The following is a 26,167-nucleotide window of genomic DNA, read 5'->3' as shown; positions in this document are numbered from 1 at the left end:
AAATCACTGTTGAGATTGGATCAGAATGTTTATGAAAATCCCTCTTTAAAATATATGAAATGTTTCTACATGTAATACCATGGATTTTAAAAAAATTACTGAATAGTGCATTATTGCTTTCATGTTAACGCGAAGACGGTTTTTAAGTAATGCACTGAAACCAAAAATCAAACGTATCTTTTGAACTAAATTGTTTTTTCTTGACATGTGAATACCCCCTAACCAGAACGGATAATGTAGAAGAAATTTTGTTTCAAATTGTCTATAAACAAGCTTCGCCGACAGAGGTATACCCTCAGCCTGTGTATATTAAAATCGAGCGTTTTTGTAGCTTTTGGGCTATTTTCTCAGGAAGTATGGACTTGTCCCTGAAAAAAAAACTTGTATCGTCGTAATGGTAGCGAATAGAAGTTGTTACAATAAAGAAGCGATCCGATAGCAGGACCTAAACTGAACTTTTCCGAAATTGTGTGAAATTGGAACCTTATATACTTCTTGTAGAAATTTTACGATGTGTAAAGTATGGATCAAATCGGTTACTACCTTTAAGAGTTATCGTTCGCACAATATTTCCCCAACATTTTCGAACTTTTGTAGCGGAGGCACCTTAAGGAGTGGACCGATATGGCCCATCTTTGAACTTAAACTAAGTTTGGATAAATTATTACGAAGACAAAATTTTGGACCCTATCTGCAAATCCGTTCGATAGTTATAGTGCGCTCCAATCACTACATAGGGGTTTTTTACAACTTCGGGCTATTTTCTCAGGAAGTATGGACTTGCCCCTGATAAAACTTGTACTGCCGTAATTGGTGCAGCAAATACACGTGGCGGCAACAAAAATCGAAGCGATTCGGCAGCTGGTCCTAAACTGAACTTTTCTGTAAATTTGTGTAGGACGTACCCGAAGGAGTAGACTGATAGAGTCCGTATTGGAACTTCATCTATGTCTGGTAGGAATTTCACGATGTGTTAAGTATGGACCAAATTGGTTACTACCCAGCAAAATGTTCGATGCCAAAGATGCCATTCAATCATGGGTGCAAGTGATCTGGCATGTCATTTTTTAGCATCTTCATCGATGAATTTTATATGAGCGTGGACCCCAAAAGATGCTTTTCATTTTTGGATCCAAAGCATATCATTTACACCAATGCTTTGACATGTCATTTTCATCATTTTCACCAATCCTTTGCAATGGCATTATCATTACGACGAGAGTTTTAACAACGTTGGTTGTGATTTCGAGTCTCCGACAACATCAAGCCTATTGTAAATAATTAATCTTATATATTTAGAAAAATGTGTATAAGTAAAAACAAAAAATTCATATCTATGGGATCGATGGAATGGGTTCAAATGCTGATGAAAAGATCGGATCTTTCACGACTTCCTTTGCATGGGTTCAAATGCTGATGAAAAGATCCGATCTTTCACGACTTCCTTTGCATTGGTTCAAATGCTGATGAAAAGATCGGATCTTTCACAACTTCGTTCGAACCAATGCAAAAGATGCCACGAAATCACGTCATCGCATGGAACACATTCCTTCAAATTTAGCTGGGACCTTTAAGAGTTATCGTTCGCACAATTTTTCCAAATATTTTCGAACTTTTGTGGGAGAGGTACCTGAAGGAGTGGACCGATATGGCCCATCTTCGAACATAAACTAAGTTTGGACAAAATATTACGAAGGCCAAAATTTGGATCAAATCTGTTCATCCGTTCGAGAGTTATCGTGCGCACCAGCCAGCCAGACAGACGGACGGACATTGCTAAATCGACTCCAAATTGTCTGAAACGGATTTCGTCCAAACATACTTGGGGTCTAAAACTATTATTTCGATTAGGCATATTTTGCCCGTATGAAAGTGTATATCAAGAAAAATGTCTAAAATCGTCTTTTTCATTTCATAAAAAAAAAAATTAACAAATTTTTTTTGAACTACATCAATGGTTTTTGGTACATATATTAAGAACAAGTAAAAAGTGTCAGTCGGCCTTGCCGATAGATATGTATATACCCTCAGCCAATATGAAGCGAAACTTTCACCTCCGGACAGATCGAATGTATTTAAGGTCTCTTCAGAATTTTGTGTGGATGTGGAAATGTGGATTAGGAATTGACTGCACTAAGACACAAATGTTGAACTTTTGTAGTGCAGGTACCCTTAGGGAGGACCGATATGGGCTATTTTAGAAGTTATACAAAATGTTGATAAAATATTAGGAGATCCAAAGTTTGGACCAAATTGGTTGCCCCATTCAAGTGATATCGTCCTAGCATTTTAGTGATATTTTTTAAATATTGGGGAGGAGTACCGAAAGTTTTGGACCGGTATTGACCATGAAACTAAGTTTGGATATAGTATGACGAAGACAAAATGCTGGACCAAATCTGTTGAACAGTTCGAGAGTTTTCGTGCTCTCCGACTGCCACATATGGTGACATAGGGGTCTTTTTATACCTTTCGGGCTGTTTTCCCAAGGATTTCCAAAGTATAGATTACATCAGTCACTCCCTTCAAGTTTGTGGGGGCGGTACCTGAAGGAGTGGACCGATATAGCGAATCTTCGAATTTAAACTATGTTTTGATAAAATATTACGAAGGCCAACCACTACACAAGGTGTCATAGGGGCTTTTTGCACCTTTCCGGCCATTTTCTCAGGAAGTATGGACTTGCCCCTAATGAAACTTGTACCGTTGTATGAGGGGAAGTGAATACAAGTTGCTGTAACAAAAATCAAAGCGATTCGAGAACAGGTCCTAAACTGAACTTATCCAAAATTTTGTGTGGGAGGTACCCGAAGGAGTGGGCCGATTGAGTCCATATTGGAACCTCATCTAAGTCTGGTAGAAATTTCACGATGTGCAAAGTATGGACCAAATTGGTTACTCCCTTCAAGAGTTATCATGCCCACAAATTTTCCGAACATTTTGGAACTGTTTTGGGGGAGATACCGGAAGGAGTGGACCGATATAGCTCATCTTCGAACTTAGACTAAGTTTGGACAAAATATTACGAAAGCCAAAATTTGAACCGAATCGGTTCATCCGTTCGAAAGTTATCGTGCGCACCAGCCAGCCAGCCAGACAGACAGACGGACGGACATTGCTAAATCAACTCCATATTGTCTGAAACACATTTCGTTCAAACATACTTGGGGTCTAAACCATTATTTCGATGAGGCACATTTTGCCCGTATGAAAGTATATGTACCCTTTCTAGCTTAAAGGCTGAGGGTATAAAAATCAATTGTATCTCCGGATTCGCTATAGTTTTGAAATATATGTTTTCGCACATTTTAAGCAGGCACATCGCTCTATTTAATTGATTAGAAATAACGCTTTTAAATACGCGATATTTTCAAAAACATTTGTTGCAGATTTTCGAAATTTGAGGGGTATCATATCCACCGATATAGTGGATGGATTTAGACGCCCCGTGGCGTATTAGTTTAAGAACGTAAAAAAAACTAAATTTACGCGGGTTTCCACGGGAATCGAATGAAGTTTGCAAATTTTAAACCAATAAACCAAGGTCTTTTAGAAAAATGTACGCACAAAAATTTCGTGTTTGGGCGCAGATTACTGTGATCTTATGAAGGCTACACGTTCATGTTTTACATTTAATAATGCAAAATTGCGAGTACTACAATCAAATAATATGCTTTTAGATAAATCCGGCAGCGCGTCCCGATTAGAGCAAAAATTCAAAAAACCCCATTTTTCAGTCTTCAAAATGTCAGCATCTGTTTGAGGTAGATACAGTGGATAAATTAAAAAATCATACATTCGAAACTTATACTCTGAAGTGTCCTCTTTAACTTCTCCTTTGAGCATTAAGCTCTACATTGTGTTGTAAAACCACTAATTGGAAATTAACATAAAAAACTCGTTTCCTTCAACGATTTTTTTCCGCTCAAATAATTATTTTAAGAATCCCCCGGTGAATCGGGCTAAAACAGTTTATTTTACCGAAATGCGTTCAAAAGTTATGGTATAGTATAAATGTTCGCGAGTTACAATTCCCCATACATCAGTTTCAACATAACCTAATTTTCTACAAAAAAACTTGATATACCCTCGTTAGCATAAATGCTGAGGGTATAAATATATAGTTGGATCCTATAGGGGTTTTCACTCGACACACATTATATTGCTTTTTGTATTACTTATAAAATGTTTAAAAACTCACATGCTAATAATGATTCAAATATATATTCGATATCAGCAGAACAAGGGGTGAATTGTTCCTATTGGGTATATAGGCACAATTCATATTCAATTATCTATCTATATTTATATAAAATTCTCCTGTCACGGTGTTCGGCTTTGAACTCCTCCGAAACGGCTGGACCGAATTTGATGAAATTTTGTATGTGGAGTTTGTAGGTCTGAGAATAGGTTTTTAACTACTTTTTATAGTGGTCAGTGGAGTGACCAGGGTACCTCCCACACAATTTTTTTTAACAAAACGTGAAATCAAAGATATTTTTCAACCTATTGTTTAAAAATTGTTTGCAATGCTATGGTAATTATTGCCCTGAACCTGAATGGTCATCGCGTTAGTGAAATATCGCGGTCCACAATTTTTTTTTTTTCAAAAATGTATAATTGCAGATAATATCCTTAATGTTAATACGCGTGTCTTTAAAAGCGCTATAAACATTGCGGTCAACTTCACAATTTTCACAGTAAAATTCCGATAATTTGAAATGGCTCTTGACCAAAATTCCAAAACAATCGATTGGGAAATCAGCCAAAGTTGTTCAAAATATCGAAGTAATAGCTTTCAATGCAAATTCTCATAGTATAACGGGAAGTAGTGGTCTTGGGTGACCTCCCCCACAGCTGTTTTGACCAAAACGTGAAATTTTAGATATTATTATTGGTAAACATGACATTGGAATTGTGGTCTACATCAGTAGTTGGTGTGTTGGTAGTAGAAATCCTTTGTATAAAAAAGTTATTTATACCGGGACCTCAAAAACGGGCCAGCAACGCGGACCGGGTCAGCTAGTATTTTTATAAAAATATAAAAACGTATACCTGATTTGTGTACAATGAAAACGAATGTCTCACCAAGTCTCCCACCTAAAGATTTTTGTAAAAATGGAGATATATATTGACCTTGACTATAGAATGAATGATGGTCTGTCAATGTTAAAAAAACAGTTGCTCTTCTTAAAACAAAGTTTCGACCTTGTCGCTGTTACGTGTGTTTGATGTTCGAAAAAAGTCATTAATTTCAATAATGGTATGTTACACATGTCAACTTGTCTTTGATACGGACAAAACAATACCTTGGTTAATTAAATAAACAAATGCGATTGTCAATCCTGTCACAAACGAACATCCACATATGCACGTAACTCAATTTATTAAGAATAATAAAAAATGGAATTCTGTCTAAAAAGAAAACAAGCTAATTATGTATATTGATTTCCGAGTCCTTATACAACCCCGTTCCCTCTTGATTTCATCCATTGAACATTGAAGTATTTCACTTTATTAGAATATCACATATCAGTGTAATCGATTTGCCTTTCGTGGTGACCTGCGAACGATTGGTGTAATTGATTTTATAATATATGCAATTAAGTGTACATTGCAATTTATTTTCAATTTAATTGGAAAAAAGGAAAATTGAATTAAAAGTAAAAAAGAAAGAATGGAATAATTTACAATATGTTTGATCCCTATTGTTATGTTATTGTAGTTTGTTTTATTTTCCGGACACATTGTCCAGGTTATTTAGAAGGGTATGTATGTATGTATATATGTATTTTGTAGTTTGTGGTGTTGCCATGTTCGAACCAGGGTATAGGTATCTCATTTCAATTGCATGTTGGTGTCGTTCCGTTAAGTTACCTTGTCGTGTTCCGATATTTCATTTAAACAACGGACAATAAACTATTTAAACGAGTTGATGTATGAGAGATGTTTAAAAAACAGAAGAACGTTGGAGTTGGTTAAGCAACGACTTGTAATGTAAGCTACTAAAGATGAACTGAAATAAATTGTATCTTGTAAACAGGGCACAAGTAAGTATTATCTTCTGCGAAAAATACTAAAACTATAGCCGAACGGCCCTCACACTGCACATAAATGATCATTTTAAACTTTTATTCTATTTTCGAACTTGAAATACGCCTAAAAGAAATATTACAAAAAATAAGCTCGACAGGACTTTTTAAATGATGGTTTGAAGACAGCTAGTACATACCGTATTGTCTTCAATCTCGTGCACGGAACTTAACCGACTGAAGTTCTAAAAAAATATACTTAAAAAATCAACGATGGAAAAAAAAATTTTAACAAATTCAAGTTAAAAAAAAATATTTTTAAAAAAACCACAATAAAAAACACTTTTAAAAAATTCACCATGAAATCCAAGTTAAAAAAATTTTTTTTTAAAAAATGTACTCTGAAAAAATATTTTTTCAAAATACAGATTGAAATATTTTTGAAAAATCCACGATAAAAAAAAATAATCCTAAAATTAATTTTTTTTTCTTAAAAATCCACGTTCAAAAATATTTGTACAAAATCCACGATGAAGAAATATATACAAAAATCCACGTTAACAAAATATTTTTAAAAAATCAACGATAAAAATATAATCCTAAAAAATTAATGTTGAAAATCCAAGTTAAAAAAATATTTTTAAAAAATCCATGATGAAGAAATATATATAAAAATCCACGTTAAAAATATGTTTAAAAATATTTCTTAAACAATCCACCATGAAAAAATATTCTTAAAAATCCACGTTAACAAAAAATTTTAAAAAATCCACGGTACAAAAATAGTCCTAAAACATTTCACGTTGAAAATCCAAGTATAAAAAATCCACCACAAAAAAAAAAATATTCTTAAAAAATCAAGGTGGCAAAAACATTTTTTAAAAAATCTATGTTGATTTTTTTTTTTTTAAATACAGGTTGAATTTTTTTTTTTAAAAAAATCCAGGCTGACAACATATTTTTAAAAAATCCAGGTTGAAAAAATATTTATAAAAAAAAGTAATCCTTAAAAATCCAAGTTTAAAAAATATTCTTAAAAAATCTACGTTAAAAAAAATATTCTTTAAAAAATCCACGTTGAATAAAAATTCTTTAAAAAATTCACGCTGAAAAAATATTTTTTTTTAAAATCCACGTTAAAAATATTTTTAAAAAATCCACGAAGAAGAAATATATATAAAAATTCACTTTAAAATATATTTTAAAAAATTCAACGTTGAAAAATATTCTTAAGAAATCAACGTTTAAAAAATGCTCTTAAAAAATCCACGTTAAAAAAATATGCTTAAAAAATATAAAATGTTTACAGAAATCAACGTAAATTTTATTCTAAAGAAATTTACGTTGAAAATTTCTCATAAAAAATCTTCGTTGAAAAAATATTTTACCAATCCAGGTTAAACAATATTCTTAAAATTTCACGTTTAAAAACCCGTTTTATGAATCCACTTTAAAAGTATTCTTAAAAAGTCCATTTAAAAGAATATTATTAAAAATTCCATTTAAAAGAATATTATTAAAAATTCACGTCAAAAATATTCTTAAAAAAATCCACGTTGAGAAAAATATTTAAAAAAAAAGTCCACGTTAAAAAATATCCCCAGAAAATCACCGTTAAAAACATTCTTAATAAATCCCGTTTAAAATATTCTTAAAAAAAATCTACGTTATTCGGTCTGCTGGTCCTCGAAAAACATTCTCTATATAAAAATCCACGTTACAAATATTAAAAAAACAACGCTGAAAAAATATTTTTAAGAAGCGTGGGTTTCTTTGTTATCTTTTTTTAATCCACGATACAAAAATAAGCCTAAAAAATTCACTGTTTTCTTAAAAATTCACCTTTAAAAAAATTTTGTTAAATATCCACGTTTAAAAAAATTTTTTTAAATATCCACGTTTAAAAAAATTCTTTAAAAATCCACGTTTAAAAAATACTCTTAAAAATCCACGTTCAAAAATTATTAAAATTATCACAGTTAAAAATATTCTTTAAAAAATCCAAGTAAAGTGGTCTGCTGTTCCTAGCAAAATATTCTTTAAAAAATCCAAGTAAAGTGGCCTGCTGTTCCTCGCAAAATATTCTTTAAAAAATCCACGTTAATTGATCAGCTGGACCTCGAAAAATATTCTTTAACAAATCCACGTTAATTGGTTTGCTGGTTCTCGAAAAATATTCTTTAAAAAATCCATGTTAATTGGTTTGCTGGTCCTCGAAAAATATTCTTTAAAAAATCCACGTTAATTGGTCTGCTGGTCCTCTGGTCTTTAATATATCCACCTTAATTGGTCTGCAGGTCCTCGAAAAATATTCTTTAAGATATCCAGGTTAATTGGTCTGCTGGTCCCCGAAAAATATTCTTTAAAAATCCACGTTAGTTGGTCTGCTGGTCCTCGAAAAATATTCTTGAAAAAATCCACGTTAATTGGTATGCTGGTCCCCGAAAAATATTCTTGAAAAAATACACGTCAATTGGTCCACTGATCCTCAAAAAATGTTTTTAAAAAAATCCACGTTAATTAGTATGCTGGTCCTCGAAAAATATTCTTTAAAAAATCCACATTAATTGGTCTGCTGGTCCTCGAAAAATATTCTTTAAAAAATCCACGTTAATTGGTCTGCTGGTCCTCGAAAAATATTCTTTAAAAAATCCACGTTTACTGGTCTGCTGATCCTCGAAAAATATTCTTTAAAAAATCGACGTTAATTCGACTGCTGGTTCTCGAAAAATATTATTTAAAAAATCCACGTTAATTGGTCTGCTGGTCCTCGAAAAATATTCTTAAAAAATCCACGTTAATTGGTCTGCTGGTCCTCGAAAAATTTTCTTAAAAAAATCCACGTTAATTGGTCTGCCTGTACTCTAAAAATATTCTTTAAAAAATCCAAGTTAACTGGTCTGCCGTTCACCAAAAAATATTCTTTAAAAAATCCAAGTTAAGCAGTCTGCTGGTCCTAGAAAAAAATTCTTTAAAAATACACGTTAATTGGTCTGCTGTTCCTCGAAAAATATTCTTTAAAAAATACACGTTAATTGGTCTGCTGTTCCTCGAAAAATATTCTTTAAAAAATCCACGTTAATTGGTCTGCCGGTACTCTAAAAATATTCTTTAAAAAATCCAAGTTAACTGGTCTGCCGTTCACCAAAAAATATTCTTTAAAAAATCCAAGTTAAGTAGTCTGCTGGTCCTAGAAAAAAATTCTTTAAAAAATCCACGTTAATTGGTCTGCTGGTCCTAGAAAAAAATTCTTTAAAAAATCCACGTTAATTGGTCTGCTGTTCCTCAAAAAATATTCTTTAAAAAATCCACGTTAATTGGTCTGCTGGTCCTAGAAAAATATTCTTTAAAAAATCCACGTTAATTGGTCTGCCTGTACTCTAAAAATATTCTTTAAAAAATCCAAGTTAACTGGTCTGCCGTTCACCAAAAAATATTCTTTAAAAAATCCAAGTTAAGCAGTCTGCTGGTCCTAGAAAAAAATTCTTTAAAAATACACGTTAATTGGTCTGCTGTTAATTGGTCTGCTGTTCCTCGAAAAATATTCTTTAAAAAATCCACGTTAATTGGTCTGCTGTTCCTCGAAAAATATTCTTTAAAAAATCCACGTTAACTGGTCTGCTGTTCCTCGAAAAATATTCTTTAACAAATCCACGTTAATTGGTCTGCTGTTCCTCGAAAAATATTCTTTAAAAAATCCACGTTAACTGGTCTGCTGTTCCTCGTAAAATATTCTTTAAAAAATCCACGTTAATTGGTCTGCTGTTCCTCAAAAAATATTCTTTAAAAAATCCACGTTAATTGGTCTGCTGGTCCTAGAAAAATATTCTTTAAAAAATCCACGTTAATTGGTCTGCCTGTACTCTAAAAATATTCTTTAAAAAATCCAAGTTAACTGGTCTGCCGTTCACCAAAAAATATTCTTTAAAAAATCCAAGTTAAGCAGTCTGCTGGTCCTAGAAAAAAATTCTTTAAAAATACACGTTAATTGGTCTGCTGTTCCTCGAAAAATATTCTTTAAAAAATACACGTTAATTGGTCTGCTGTTCCTCGAAAAATATTCTTTAAAAAATCCACGTTAACTGGTCTGCTGTTCCTCGAAAAATATTCTTTAAAAAATCCACGTTAATTGGTCTGCCGGTACTCTAAAAATATTCTTTAAAAAATCCAAGTTAACTGGTCTGCCGTTCACCAAAAAATATTCTTTAAAAAATCCAAGTTAAGTAGTCTGCTGGTCCTAGAAAAAAATTCTTTAAAAAATCCACGTTAATTGGTCTGCTGGTCCTAGAAAAAAATTCTTTAAAAAATCCACGTTAATTGGTCTGCTGTTCCTCAAAAAATATTCTTTAAAAAATCCACGTTAATTGGTCTGCTGGTCCTAGAAAAATATTCTTTAAAAAATCCACGTTAATTGGTCTGCCTGTACTCTAAAAATATTCTTTAAAAAATCCAAGTTAACTGGTCTGCCGTTCACCAAAAAATATTCTTTAAAAAATCCAAGTTAAGCAGTCTGCTGGTCCTAGAAAAAAATTCTTTAAAAATACACGTTAATTGGTCTGCTGTTAATTGGTCTGCTGTTCCTCGAAAAATATTCTTTAAAAAATCCACGTTAATTGGTCTGCTGTTCCTCGAAAAATATTCTTTAAAAAATCCACGTTAACTGGTCTGCTGTTCCTCGAAAAATATTCTTTAACAAATCCACGTTAATTGGTCTGCTGTTCCTCGAAAAATATTCTTTAAAAAATCCACGTTAACTGGTCTGCTGTTCCTCGTAAAATATTCTTTAAAAAATCCACGTTAATTGGTCTGCTGTTCCTCGAAAAATATTCTTTAAAAAATCCACTTTAATTAGTCTGCTGTTCCTCGAAAAATATTTTATAAAAGATCCACGTTAATTGGTCTGCTGTTCCTCGAAAAATATTCTTTAAAAAATCCACGTTAATTGGTCTGCTGTTCCTCGAAAAATATTTTTTAAAAAATCCACGTTAACTGGTCTGCCGTTCCTCGAAAAATATTCTTTAAAAAATCCACGTTAATTGGTCTGCCGGTACTCTAAAAATATTCTTTAAAAAATCCACGTTAATTGGTCTGCTGTTCCTCGAAAAATATTCTTTAAAAAATCCACGTTAATTGGTCTGCGGTTCCTCGAAAAATATTTTATAAAAAATCCACGTTAATTGGTCTGCTGTTCCTTGAAAAATATTTTATAAAAGATCCACGTTAATTGGTCTGCTGTTCTTCGAAAAATATTCTTTAAAAAATCCACATTAATTGGTCTGCTGGTCCTCGAAAAATATTCTTTAAAAAATCCACGTTAATTGGTCTGCTGGTTCTCGAAAAATATTCTTTAAAAAATCCACGTTAATTGGTCTGCTGGTCCTCGAAAAATATTCTTTAAAAAATCCACCTTAATTGGTCTGCTGGTCCTCGAAAAATATTCTTTAAAAAAATCAGCGTTAATTGGTCTGCTGGTCCTCGAAAAATATTCCTTAAAAAATCCATGTTTATTGGTCTGCATGTCCTCGAAAAATATTCTTTAAAAAATATAAGTTAATTGGTATGTTGGTCCTCAAAAAAATATTTTTTAAAAAATCCATGTTAATTGGTCTGCTGGTCCTCGAAAAATAATTTTTAAAAAATCCACGTTAATTCCTCGAAAAATATTCTTAAAAAATCCACGTTAATTGGTCTGCTGGTCCTCGAAAAATATTCTTAAAAAAAACCCACGTTAATTGGTCTGCTGGTCCTCGAAAAATATTCTTAAAAAATCCACGTTAATTGGTCTGCTGGTCCTCGAAAAATATTCTTAAAAAAATCCACGTTAGTTGGTCTGCTGGTCTTCGAAAAATATTCTTAAAAAATTCCACGTTAATTGGTCTGCTGGTCCTCGAAAAATATTCATTAACAAATCCACGTTAATTGGTCAGCTGGTCCTCGAAAAATATTCTTTAAAAAATCCACGTTAATTGGTCTGCTGGTCCTCGAAAAATATTCTTTAAAAAATCCAGGATAATTGGTCTGCTGGTCCTCGAAAAATACTCTTTAAGAAATCCACGTTAATTGGTCTACGGGTCTCTAAAAATGGTCTTCAAAAAATCTAAGTTAATTAGTCCTTTAAAAAGTTTCCATTAAAAATCCACAAGATCTCTTCATAGATTTGTTCTTCAGTTTATAGCTTTTTAAATACCGACCATTGCCAACCATAAAAAATTTCTAACATTTCTCACTTTTAGTAACCACAATGTGTTGGTTTTTAACAAGCGTGCAATTATGTGTGTGTGTTGTGGCAACTGAAAAAGAACAGCTAAATGAGATGAGTTAAAATTCAATTACACCTGGGTTTTTTTGCTTCTTTTCTAGTACTTCGTGTTTTTATTACAAATTCTCCTTTCAGTGAAGTTCATGTTTTGTGTCCACGGTTCTTTTGTTGGTTGACTGGTCCACATCTGTAGTTTAGCCAAGAAAAAGGGAAGCTGTAGGTGGCCAACGGTATGCAACTGAGTATCACACAGCAACAGTGACAACAGCAATTTACTACAAATCTGACACGGGAGTGAAACTGGGGAACACTTACTTTCTTAGGTCATTAAAAGCGACACGATTAGGACGAGATATGTATGAAGATAAAGCATTTAAGTGTATATAAACTTGATCAGATGTTATGTAGGGATATTTGTTAAACTAATTTAAATAAAATCATTTCCACTTACGACCCTAATGATTTCTATTAAAACTAAACTTTAATTTACAATTAAAATATTTCTCGCTTCAGTGACAGCATCAAGTTGTTCTCAAAAATATGTTTGCAATTAACAAAAAAATCTAAGAAATAATTAAAGTTGTTGAGCACATATAGCAAATAAATATCTGTACACACAATTTCCATTTCTTAGCTCCAGTACACTAACCGTTTCCTGTAGCAGCAGCAGCACTCAGCAATAGTTTCCTGGAACTGACACAATTTTGCCATTAACACAATTTGAAAAGTGTTGTCGTTGATTTATTCATTTGAAAAAGTCAACGTTACGCTGAAATTATTTCCTTCCTCTTTGCAATGCAGGAATAAATTAGAAATTGTCCTGGTAAAAATTGTGTCCACTAAATAAGACACACATACCCACCCTCTTCACTCTCCCTCCCGGATACATGAATTGGAATGTAAAAAAACTGTTCTTTGATCCTTGACGAAATATTTTACATCCTTGTATATACTTGGCTCCCTCTCCCCTTATTCTTTACTCTTTGGAAATAAAACAAATGCATTTTCTAACTAATGTGGTTTCTCATTTCGTTTTTAACTGCTCCATTTTACATCCCCTTTCTCTAATTTTGCAAAGGAAATTACCTTTAAAAGTGCTTCCTTTCTTTGAGTTTTTTGTTGCTGTTGCTGTTTCTTTCTTTGAACAACATTTGCTGTTTTTTTTTACTCTTTTCTTGAGAGCATCATAAAGCTAAACTATTTCCTTTCAATGACAGTACAATTTGTTTGCTCATTTAGCAATTATGTGCCCTTTTAAGCCCATATTTCTAACATTGATGCAGCCTCATACTGAAGAAAGTCCAATAGCTTTTAAAAAGTTCCTATTGGAGCAAGCAGCACATAATTCCTTGAAAATGTCATTAATTGTTACTCAGAATTTTTGTTTTGATGTATTTGTAGTTTTTAATGTTAAATTGCTTCTTTGAGGCAGGTATTATGCTGCCATGGATGTTCATAAAAGTGCACAGTGGCCTGAAGAAAACAATATTGCTATAGGTGATATTTTTTTCATGCACTCATGGGTGACGTAGGGGATGGAAGATACCAAGCAACGGTCCTGACCGGTTTTAACATGGCAAAGCCCAGGATTTATCTTGGTCCCTCTTTCATCTCAAGTGGACACTGACCTCCCCGTGGTGTCACCTGGGGAACTGCCTTTAACACCCGTTAAAGGTAGTGAGCTAACATGTGCCGCGCGTTCACCCATAAGAACGTTAAAAACTTGGGTTTGGGCGTCGGGTTAGTAACCCTCCCCTAGAAAAAACAGCCTACTATGAAAAAACGAAAGAAAAGAAAAACAAACCCCTCTAAAGTAGACGAACCCCGCAAACGTTTTAAGGACCATGATCTGCGAATCTGCACCTGGAATGTTCGCACTCTTTATAGAGAAGGTGCAGTCTTCGCATTGGCAGACGTACCTGAAAAGTACAAGACCGATATTACTGCCATACAGGAAATACGATGGATTGGGAAAGGCGTCACAACAACACCTAAAGGTGACGCACTGTATTATAGCTGCCATGACGTAAATCATGAGTTTGGTTGTGGATTCGTAGGTAGTCGGAGACTAAAACATCTGGTATCCAGCTTCACCCCAGTGAATGAAAGACTTGCTGCAATTCGAATAAAAGCTAAATTCTTCAACATCAGCTTTATTTGCGCTCATGCTCCCACTGAAGAAAAGGACGAACAGACCAAAGATATATTTTACGAGCGCTTAGAAGAAACATATGACCGTTGCCCTGCCCATGACATTAAAATCATTCTAGGCGATTTTAATGCCAAAATTGGAAAGGAGAATATCTTTGGCCCAACAGTCGGGAAATTCAGTCTCCACAGTGAAACATCTGACAATGGTATGAGGCTGATAGACTTTGCAGCTGCAAAAAACATGGTAGTTAGCAGTACCAGATTTAATCATCTCGATATTCATAAGGGCACCTGGCTGTCTCCAGATCAGAAAACAAGAAACCAAATTGATCATGTTGTAATAGATGGAAGACATTCATCGAGCGTGTTGGATGTACGATCGTTCCGAGGCGCAAACATTGAATCGGACCACTACCTTGTTGCAGCAAAGGTACGCACCCGCTTAAACGTAGCAAACAAAGTACGAACAGACACAACACGAAAGTTAGACATCGGTAAGCTGCAATCACAACAGATAGCCACAGCATATTCCACTCAACTAGCCCAATTGCTTAATCAAAGCACTCCTCATCCCGATAACATATCAGCGCAATGGCAAAGCATTGCCCACTCCATGCAAACAGCCGCAAAATCCATACTTGGATACCAGAGACCTCCACCAAGGAATCCATGGTATGATGAGGAGTGTTGTGCTGCCACCGAAGAGAAAAATGCGGCATATAAGGCTATTTTACAATCCGTAGCAACGCGTAGCGCACGAGAGAGATACAGGGAGAAAAGGAGAGAGGAGAAACGTCTTTTCCGCAGGAAAAAGAGAGAGATGAAAAAGCGGGAGTGTGAAAAAATCGAGATGTACAGGAGCCAGAATGAAGTCCGAAAATTCTACCAAAGAGTCAAGCATCAAACTGATGGCTTTGGTACAGGCACATCCTCCTGTAGAGACCAGCAAGGTAATTTGGTAACTGATACAGATAGTGTACTCAGGATATGGAAAGAACATTTTTCAAATCTGTTGGTATCCAATAGCAGCGAAGACGACGAAGATACCACAGTCCCAATCCCAGAAGATGGTATTGAATGTATACCGCCCAGCCAAGATGAGGTAAAGACAGCAATAAATCGGCTGAATAATAATAAGGCAGCAGGGGCCGATGGCTTACCAGCCGAGCTGTTCAAAACCGGAGGCGACACGCTGATAAGGTGTATTCATCAGCTAGTTACCACCATCTGGCAGGAAGAACGAGTACCCGACGATTGGAACCTGAGTATCCTGTGCCCCGTCCACAAGAAGGGAGATAAGACTGTATGCTCTAACTATAGGGGCATAAGTCTACTCCCTATTGCCTACAAGATCGTGTCAGGGATATTGTGCGAACGACTAAAGCGTATGGTCAACGAGATAATTGGACCATACCAATGCGGCTTTAGACCTGGCAAGTCCACCATTGACCAGATATTTACCCTGCGGCAAATCCTGGAGAAGACCCAAGATTTGCAGATCGACACCTACCACCTTTTTGTCGATTATAAAGCAGCCTTCGACAGCCCGCTGCGTTCAAAGGTATTCCAAGCCATGTCTGAATTTGGTATTCCCGCAAAGCTCATCCGGCTTTGTAAAATGACTTTAACTGACACGAGGTCCTCAGTTAAAATAGGAAAGAACCTCTCCGAAGAGTTTGGTACCAAAAGAGGTTTCAGACAAGGAGACAGCCTTTCGTGTGACCTCTTCAACATCCTGCTAGAAAAGGTTATACGAGAGGCAAACGTCAAAAGAAGTGGCACAATCTACACCAATAGTCACATGTTACTTGCTTATGCTGATGATATAGACATCATGGGCCGATCAGTAAAAGAAGTAACTGTTACCTTTTAAAAGGTCGAAGGAGAATCTGCTAAAGTGGGTCTGGCGGTAAACGGTGAGAAGACCAAGTTGATGGTGTCGACGCGCAATGCGTCCATCGAGCTCGGACCGACTGTGGAAGTTGGTTCCTATAATATTGAGGTAGTAAAAGACTTCGTCTACCTCGGCACCTCCGTAAACACAACAAACGACATCAGTTGTGAAATAAAAAAAAGAATTGTATTGGCCAACAGATGCTACTTTGGTTTAAGTAAGCAGTTTAAAAACAAAGCCACATCTCGTCAAACAAAAATAACGCTCTACAAAACACTGATACTACCCGTGCTGATGTATGGCTCCGAAGCCTGGGTACTTGCGCAAGCCGACATGGCAGTGCTTGGTGTGTTTGAGAGAAAAATTCTTCGAAAGATCTACGGACCAATCTGCGTTGACGGTGAATATCGACGTCGCATGAACCACGAGCTGTATCTGCTATACAACGACATCAATATAGTTAAACGTATCGAGATGCAGCGATTGCGTTGGCTAGGCCATATCATAAGAATGAGCGATGATGAACCCGCTAAAAAGGCGTATGAATACATGCCACATGGCGGTGCACGCAGAATTGGCAGGCCAAGGAATAGATGGCGCAAACAAGTGGATGATGAGATGAAAACGCGCGGTATTCCAGAGTGCAAAGCAACAAATAGAGAGGAATGGAGATCTCTTCTTAGTTCGGCCTATAGAACAAATGTTCTGTAATGGGCCAGCTAAGTAAGTAAGTAAGATATTTTTTTCATGCACTCAGCCATATACTATGAAAAAACAAGTGAGCAAAGGCTATAGTCAGGACGGGGCAGACCATGTGATACCCTACACCACTACCCCTGTACATAAGCTTTTCACTGGTAAACATTTCTTTTAGGGAATATAATCCGACTACCACCAAACATAATATGCCTCTTTATCTCTGGGAGCCCCATAAAGAACCAAATTTTCGTGCCCATCCGATCAAAATTGCGAGCTATAGCGAGATCGTCAAAGGCTTCTTCCTCTGTGGGACCCCCATTAACCCCCAAAATTTCGTGACGATCCGATCAAAATTGCGACCTCTAACACGATTTCCAAAAAATAAAAATGGAATGTGTTACCGACTATTGCTATATCTCCGTTATTTGCCAACCTACTTTGCATCAATTTAAAGGTGAGATATTCTACTTTCATAGTCACGCTTTGCTTTTAGAAGCTCCCCAACCAAAGCTGTGATATTCGTCATCTATATATATAAAAGAGCTTAGTGATGACTGAGTGAGTGAGTGACATGTATATCATCGCCCAGACGAAACCGCTGAAGCTAGAAAGCTGAAATTTTGATTGTGGGTTGCTGTCGGTGTAGGGGTGAGATAAGGCTGGGTTTTTGGAAATTCGGCCTAGAAGGTTGCGAAAAGTACTTAAAGGTACTAAATATGGTTCCCTTTGTATTAGGCAAACGGGAAGAGCTAGAATTCTGAAATTTGGAATGAGGGTAACTGATGGAGAGCTAGAAAGATGTACCAAAGGGGTTTGGGAAATTCGACCTATAAGTGTACGAAAAGTACTAAATTTAGTACCAATTGTACATTTTGAACGGGTTTAGCTAGAAACTTGGAATTTGGTATGGAAATGAAGGTTAAGAAGTGGTGTTTATAAAAGGAAACGGTTTTTGAAATTCGTACTCAATTTGGATTTGGGTGAAAGGATAGAGCTGGAAATCTGAAATTTGGAATAAAGATTACTGACGGTGTATAGGATTGAGGTATAGGGGTGGTTTTTGGAAATTCGTACTTATGTGTACGAAAAGTATTAAATTTAGTACAACTTGGATTTGGATGAACGGATAGAGCTAGAAACCTGAAATTTAGAATTAAGATTACTGACGTAGTATAGGATTGCGATATGGGGGTAGTTTTCGAAATTTGTACTTATGTGTACGACAAGTTCTAAATGGAACTAAATTTTGTACAACTTGGATTTGGGTGAACGGACAGGGCTGGTAACTTGAAATTTCGAATTAAGAAAACTGTGTAAGTGTACGATTGATATATGGGGTAGTTTTAGTACTTATGTTGACGAAAAAGTACTAAATTTGGTACAATTTGGATTTGGTTGAACGAATAGAGCTGGAACCCAGCAATTTCGTACTTATTTCGTACAAAATATGGTATCCATGGTAATAGGCAAACGGGAAGAGCTAGAATTCTGAAATTTGGAATGAGGGTCACTGATGGAGGGTTATAGAGAGAGCCCTTTGGTATGGTTTTTGGAAATTCTACCTATAAGTGTACGAAAAGTACTGAAAGTTACTAAATTTGGTACCAATTTTATATTTTGAGCGGATATAGCTAAATACAATCTTCATATTTGTTATGGGAATCAGGGTTGGGAAGTGGTGTTGATATAAGGAAATGATTTTGGAAGTTCGTACTTATGTGTACGAGAAGTAATAAATGGTACTAAATTTGGTACAATTTGGATTTGGGTGGTCGGATAGAGCTGAACACCTGAAATTTGGAATTTAGATTACAGTCGAAGTGAAATATGGGGGTAGTTTTGAAAATTCATAATTATGTGTACGGAAAGTACTAAATGGTACTAAATTTGGTAAAATTTGGATTTGGATAGACCTGGAAAACTGAAACTTGGAATTAAGATTACTGATGGAGTGAAGGAGTGAGGTAGTTTGGAAATTCGTAGTTTATGGGTACGAAAAGTACTAAACGGTACTAAATTTGGTACAAATTGGATATGGGTGAACGGATAGAGCTGGATTCCTGAAATTTTGAATTTATTTACTTTTGGAGTGTAGGATTGACGTAGTTTTTGAAATTCGTTCTTATGTGTACGAAAAGTTGTAAATGGTACTAAATTTGGTACAATTTGGATTTGGGTGGTCGGATAGAGCTGAACACCTGAAATTTGGAATTTAGATTACAGTCGAAGTGAAATATGGGGGTAGTTTTGGAAATTCATACTTATGTGTACGGAAAGTACTAAATGGTACTAAATTTGGTAAAATTTGGATGTGGATAGAGGTAGTTTTGGAAGTTCGTACTTATGGGTACGGAAAGTACTAAATTGTACTAAGTTTGGTACATTTTGGATTTGGGTGAACAGATAGAGCTGTAATTCTGAAATTTATAATTAAGATTACTTATCGAGTGTAGGATTGTGGTAGTTTTGGAAATTCGTACTTATGGGTACGGAATGTACTAAATCGTACTAAATTTGGTACAATTTATATTTGGGTGAACGAATAGAGCAGGAATCCTGAAATTTCGAGTTAAGGTTATTGTTGGAGTGTAGGTTTAAGGAAGTTTTGGAAATACGTACGAAAAGTACTAAATTGTATTAAATTTGGTTCAATTTGGATTTGAGTGAACGGAGAGAGGAATCATGAAATTTAAATTACTGTTGGAGTGTAGGACTGCGATAGTTTTGGAAATTCGTATTTGTGGTTACGAAAAGTATTAAATGGTACTAAATTTGGTACAATTAATTTTGGATGGACAGAATCGGAATTGGAATTACTAATGGAGATAGTTATTGAAATTCGTACTTTCATACGAAAAGTATTAATGGTATTATGAATAGAGATGGAATTCGGAAATTTTGGTATTATAGACCCTCTTGATGTGTCGGGTTGAGATATAGATGTGGTTGTAGATATGCGTACAATAAGGGTGCGAAAATTACAAAATGGCATAGAATTTGGTTCAAATTGTTATTGTGTAAATTAGTATAACTGAAATTTTGAAATTCGGTATTACGTATACGTACTTATGTATACGAAAAATACTAAATTGCGGTTGGGATTTAGTTTTGGATAAAAGCCGGTAGTTTTTTAACTTATACATATTATAAGTACTGAATTTGGACCAGTTTGGCGTTGCTTTAAGGGATAAAGGTGGAATTTCGAATTGTTGCATGAGGGATGGTGTTGGTGTTTAGATAAGGATTTTTTGAAATGCATACAAATTCTGAAATTAGGCTGAGGGCTGGCTGACTTCTTGAGAAATACGAAATGGTATTAAATTTGACGTTGGTGTAGCAATGAAGCTGGGATTATATAATTAGTGTGTGAAAAGTACAAAATTGCAATAAATTTGGTATTGGGCTAAGGAACAGAAGTGGAATTTTGGTATGTTATTTATTTGTCAGGTTCATTGTTAGAAGTGGTCGTACAATAAATGTACTAGAAGTATTAACCAAGCTAACAATTTTTCCGAGGGCTCTGATTTCAGATTTTTTTCCGAGATTTTCTGAATATTTTTTAGATATTTGTCGATTTCTCTAATATTTTTCTAGAAATTGTACAGATTTTCTAAAACTTTTTTTTAAGATTCTCTGCGCATTTTCTGAAGAAACTTAAGAATCTCTTTCCGAATTCGTTCCGATTTCTAATCGATTTTCTAAGGGATTTTTTTGTTCGATTGTTGTCGAAAAACAAAGTGATTTTTCATAAAATTCGCATATACAGTTTTTGAATTGTTTTAATATAAATACAACATATAATAATTCAGGTTAGTGTTGATAGCTTCAACATATTCGTGAACATTCTTCTACTATTAATCACAAAATGATAACAACAGAGAAAATCATTAGGACGTTTGAAATTAGAATCATCCATAAATATCGTGTAACGCTCAAAAGTCGTGGGTACTCGTTTTTGATTACATTAAATAGTGATGCTATATTAAACTGTAATTATTTCAAATGTTAAATTCAAATTTAACGGGCGAAATGCCCTCTAGCGGTGACGAAGAGCATTAACCTGATGAATGAGTCCTCCAAGCGGCAATGCGGACGAACAAAACAATCTGTCAACAAAAAGTCAGCTGGCATCATCAGCAGGTATAAAAGGAGGTGCTTCAGAGACAATCGGGACAGTCGTCTGTTGGCGGCTGTTGAGTCAAGTGGTGTGAAAACAAAACCTTGGCTTTTGTGGGAGTAGAGTAGATGGTAGTTTCTGCGTAGTCAAGTGGTGTTGCAAAACAAAACCTTGACTCTGTGGAAAATAGAGTAGATGTAGTTTCTACGTAGTTGAGTGGTGTGAAAACGAACCTCGACACGTAGAAGAATTAGTGTTTGTCCCGTCGAGTGGGGTTGTAAAACGAACCTCGACGCATTGTAGAAATAGCGTCTGTCTCGTCGAGTGGGTGTAAACGAACCTCGACGCACAGAAGAATTAGTGTTGTCCCGTCGAGTGGGGTTGTAAAACGAACCTCGACGCATTATAGAAATAGTGTCTGTCTCGTCGAGTGGGGTTGTAAAACGAACCTCGACGCACCGTAGAAATAGTGTCTGTCTCGTCGAGTGGGGTGCAAACGAACATCGACGTGCAGAAGAATTAGTGTTTGTCTCGTCGAGTGGGGTTGTAAAAACGAACCTCGTCATTTCGACAATACCTCAGCGCGTACCCGACCGCCACTGCTACATCCGGACGCCGTTGCTGTGCTTACGTCGCTGCAATCGAATTAAACGAAAATTGTCCCTGAGTGGGGATATTTGTACTGTGTTGTGTGTCAGTATCAAAGACGTCAGCGCCCAAGAATTTCTTTAGATTTTTTTCAGAAAATCTTAACTTTTCCAGAATTTCTTCCCGAATTCGGACCGATTTTCTTCAACAAATCTAAATTTTCCAGAATTTTTTTCCGAATTCGGACCGATTTCGTTGCGAAACTCTAATATTTTGTTAGAATTTTCTTAGAAAATTCTTTCCGAATTCGGTGGACACGGCCATACAACTTTTGTACCGAATTCGGAAAGAATTCGGCATCAGAATCGGCAATTTGTGCAGAGATTCTGACCGAATTCGCAAAGAATTCGGAAAAAAATTTTAGCTGGGAAGTAATACTAAATATTGAAGGACTGGTATTGAGTGAATCGATAAATGAATGTTTATTAAAATTCATCTTTAAATGTATGAAAGGTTTCTACATGTAATACCATTGGCATTGGGTGAACAAGTAGAGCTAAAGCTCTTACATATGAGCTAAGGTTCTGGATTCTAAAAATTGTACTGAATAATGTGCTATTGTTTCTATGTTAACACGAATTCGGTTTCTAAATAATGTAATAATTTTTCCACAAACATCCCAGACGGGACAAGGGAGACTTCTCTCATATCAATGAGTGCACCACATTTCATAAAGGGTGTTTTTTAAGCCCGATAGAACTTGAAATTGTAAAAAATAACACAAAGAATTAAATTGTAATCAAAATTTGTTTTATTCGAAAGATTTTGTTTTATTTGAAAATGATTTCGGGCATATGGGCACCGCGGCTGTTCTTGACGAAGTGCATTCTGGACGTCCAATTTTTGGCCACTTTTTCGAGCACTGCTGGCCGTATGTCACGAATAACAAGAACAATGCTGGCCTCCAAGGCATCAATTGTTGCTGGTTCATCAGCATAAACTTCACGTAGCCCCACAGGAAATAATCGAGAGGTGTAAAATCGCACGACCTTGGAGGCCAATTGACAGGTCCACTTCTCGAAATCAACTTATCGCCAAATTTTGATTTCAATAAGTCGATGGTTGCGTTCGCCGTATGGCACGTAGCGCCATCCTGTTGAAACCACATCTACTCCGGATCAATGTCATCCATATTTTCAAACAAAAAATCATTGATCATGGTGCGGTAACGATCTCCATTGACCGTAACGCGAGCTCCGGCCTCATTTTTGAAGAAATAAGGTCCGATGATGCCACCAGCGTGAAAACCGCACCATACGGTGCATTTTTCTGGATGTAATGGAGTCTGTAGGGTCTCTGGTAGATTGGTCTCACTCCATATGCGCCATTTTTGCTTATTAACAAATCCGTTAAGCCAAAAATGCGACTCATCGCTGAACACAATTTTGCGATAAAACAACGGGTCATTTGCCAACTGCTCTAGAGCCCAATCGGCGAAAGAACGACGCATATAATGGTCTCGTGGCTTCAGTTCCTGCACCAGCTGGATCTTATACGGGTATAGGCCGAGATCTTTGCGCAAAATTTTCCACGTAGTGGACGGAAAGTAAGAGAAGAGCCCCAATTCCTGCGACCGACGACGAATCGATAAATTTGGATTTTCTTCCACACTTTCGTTTACAGCGGCGATATTGTCTTCAGTACGCACATTCCTTCGACGTGCTGGTGTTATTGCATCCTCTAGAGAGTATGTGGTACGAAATCTATCCACAGTTCGACGAATGGCTTGTTCAGATGGACGATTATGTACGCCATACAAATGTCAAAGTGGTCTATAAGTTGCGCGAATCGACGACTGATTTTCAAAGTAAATTTGGATAATTTCGTAGCGTTGTTCAAGCGTGGGTCCATTCATGATGATATGTCAGAGTATACTGAAACAAATAAAAAAAAAGTTTCATCAAAATTTAATTTTTTGTGTTACTTTTTACAATTTAAAGTTCTATCTAGCTTAAAAAAACACCCTGTATTAGCTCAATGATATGGGACCTACTGTTTATCGCCGAGTCCGAACGGCGTGCCTTACGACACCACTTGTAGAGAAGTTTTAAATGGCTGAAATACTCAGGAAATGTCGCCAACATTACTGAGGGGTATTTTGCCAACGTTGAAAATTTGATGTTGCCATCGATCGGTTTTCTACATTTTGATATCACAAATTCCAAAATTCGGTTGGAAAATGTGGATAACATTTTCGAAATACCCATACCGTTCTAATAAAACATGGACTGAAATTTAAAATGTAGGCGGCTGTTGAAGTGTATAGGTATTTTTTTGAGATTCGAACAAAACGTGTACGAGCAGTACCTGAAAGAAATTAAATGTCAATTCAAATAGGTATTAGTACATACAATTTCTCAGTGTTCACCAATTAAATATTGTTTATTTGAATATTATTCCTTTTCCGCATATGAAGTAGCGGTCATTTTGCTAGTTATAATTAAAATCGCAAACATAAAAAGTTGGGTTCTATTAGCGTCTATTGCGATATCTTCGTTGTTTGACCACCTACGACAACCTACTGTACATCGTTGTAAAGATGATATTTTCTAATTTCACTGGCAGGTTTTGGTTTTGTAATACCCCTTTTAGATGCGGAGATATTCGCTTTGAAATAAACCGTTGACTTATTTCTCCAAATAAGTTTTTTGCCCATTCTGATCCCTGAATATTATGCGAACATCACCAAAATCAATAGGCTCCTTCCCCTCCGGCACCCCTCATCAACACCCAAAATGTGGTGATGATCCGATCAAAATTGCGACCTGTAGCGTGATTTCAGATCGACTCAGCTCGTCGAGACATTCGTTTTGGTATATAAGTATGGGTCTACGACCATTATTTTGATGCGTTACAAACTTTTCGGCCAAAACCAACTTATAATACCCTCCCCACATAGTGGTGTAGGGAATAAAAGTACAAATTTTTACCAATGTAATTTCAAAAAATTTACAAATGTGTTAAACTGACGTAACGGGACGGGTACAAAAGTATATATGGACTGAAAGAGGATACTCTCGGGCATCATTCTGTGAAAACGGAACTTTGTAGTTCTTGGAACTAGTAGTTTTAGTATTTTTTCCAAAATTGGGAAACACCTTCCAATATTTTGATCTAATGTTTTGCTTTCCTTAGTTTCAATATGTTTACTATTGAATCCTCTATCGAAATTAACAATCGGTGACAACAAAAAATTGGGGTTTTGGCCAGGAAAATCGATTTCTGAACCACTGTGCAGCGTTAATTTTTCTGAAGGCCTCCTTCATGGAACTTATTGTGTGTTGTTACTTCATTTATTAGTTGGCCGTAAAAAAGTACAGATTTAACTTTTTTGTTGTTGTAGATGGTTTGTTTAAGTGTAGAATAGTAACTGTACTTTGCATTAGGTGTTCATGTTGTAATGGTGCACGAATGTAAATGTGTTTGTAAGTTGCACTTTGCTTTCCGGGAAGACCCCTAAGTATACATAACTTTGCATACAAATAAACCTAACCAGCAATGTGAGCATATTTTGTGCGAAAGTGCTGTGGCCAATTTCATGTATATATAAGTGCAACAACGTGTGGTTGTGTTAGTCTTTGTTAACTCAGACCTTTCTAAAATTCCCTTAGATACTATTCAAATAAACTTAAAAGTAAATTTTTTCTCAGGTTTTGTTGAGAAGTTGCTACCTTGTTCGTCGGTAGTATAACAGAGCTTTATACATACGAATGCAACTTACACGTAAATATGTATCGTCACTCGTAATTTTTGACCAAAATGACTGCAACTCATAAATTATTTTTAAATGATATTGTTGAGGGAACACCATCTTATCATGGATATTTTGAATGCAAATCTGATTCTCAAGGCTTTAAAATTTTGTTTTCCACTTTTAAGCTAAAAAATCTCGTTGCACGTATTTTTCTGACTCCAGCAAAATGCAACAAAAAATATATCTACAACAACAATACATAATAGCTCACACTATCCCCCCATATTGTATCCATTCAATTGATTGCATTGCACATTTTAATTGAATCTATTATTCGCTGTCACTCAATTAATTACAGTCATTACCCGTTCCATACCCAAAGGTATTCTGGATGATTATGCTGCCGGTGATGCTGATGAAATGAATATGAAATTGATTGATATAACTTTGAGTTTAACATGAAATTACACATACAAACATATTGTTCATTCCTGTGAAACCCTCTCCTTTTGATCCCACTTCCTTTCTTACCACAATCAGTCCTTGCCACCCCCCTCTCCACCAATACATTATCGTTTTCCATTATTTCCATTCATTGAAATTTAACATTCAAAAGTCAATTTGTCAGATTTATATTTCTTAAATTACACTGTGCGACAACAATAAAAATGAC

General features: G+C 35.6%; 1 protein-coding gene across 1 annotated transcript in view; it reads left to right on the top strand.

Annotated features, from left to right (window-relative positions):
- The window catches only part of LOC141392544 (uncharacterized), a 172,275-nt gene extending 146,319 nt beyond the window's left edge, over window positions 1-25,956 (top strand). The window contains exon 3 of the mRNA XM_073965480.1: window positions 25,853-25,956. Coding sequence (XP_073821581.1) covers window positions 25,853-25,956 — 104 coding nt within the window. The remainder of the gene's footprint in view (window positions 1-25,852) is intronic.
- Window positions 25,957-26,167: the final 211 nt, after the last annotated feature.

Source organism: Musca autumnalis, unplaced genomic scaffold (genome assembly GCF_047663935.1).
Source record: "Musca autumnalis isolate F117 unplaced genomic scaffold, ASM4766393v1 scaffold_2, whole genome shotgun sequence".
In the NCBI taxonomy this organism is placed as follows: Eukaryota; Metazoa; Arthropoda; class Insecta; order Diptera; family Muscidae; genus Musca; species Musca autumnalis.
This window is presented reverse-complemented; position numbering and strand designations above follow the sequence as displayed.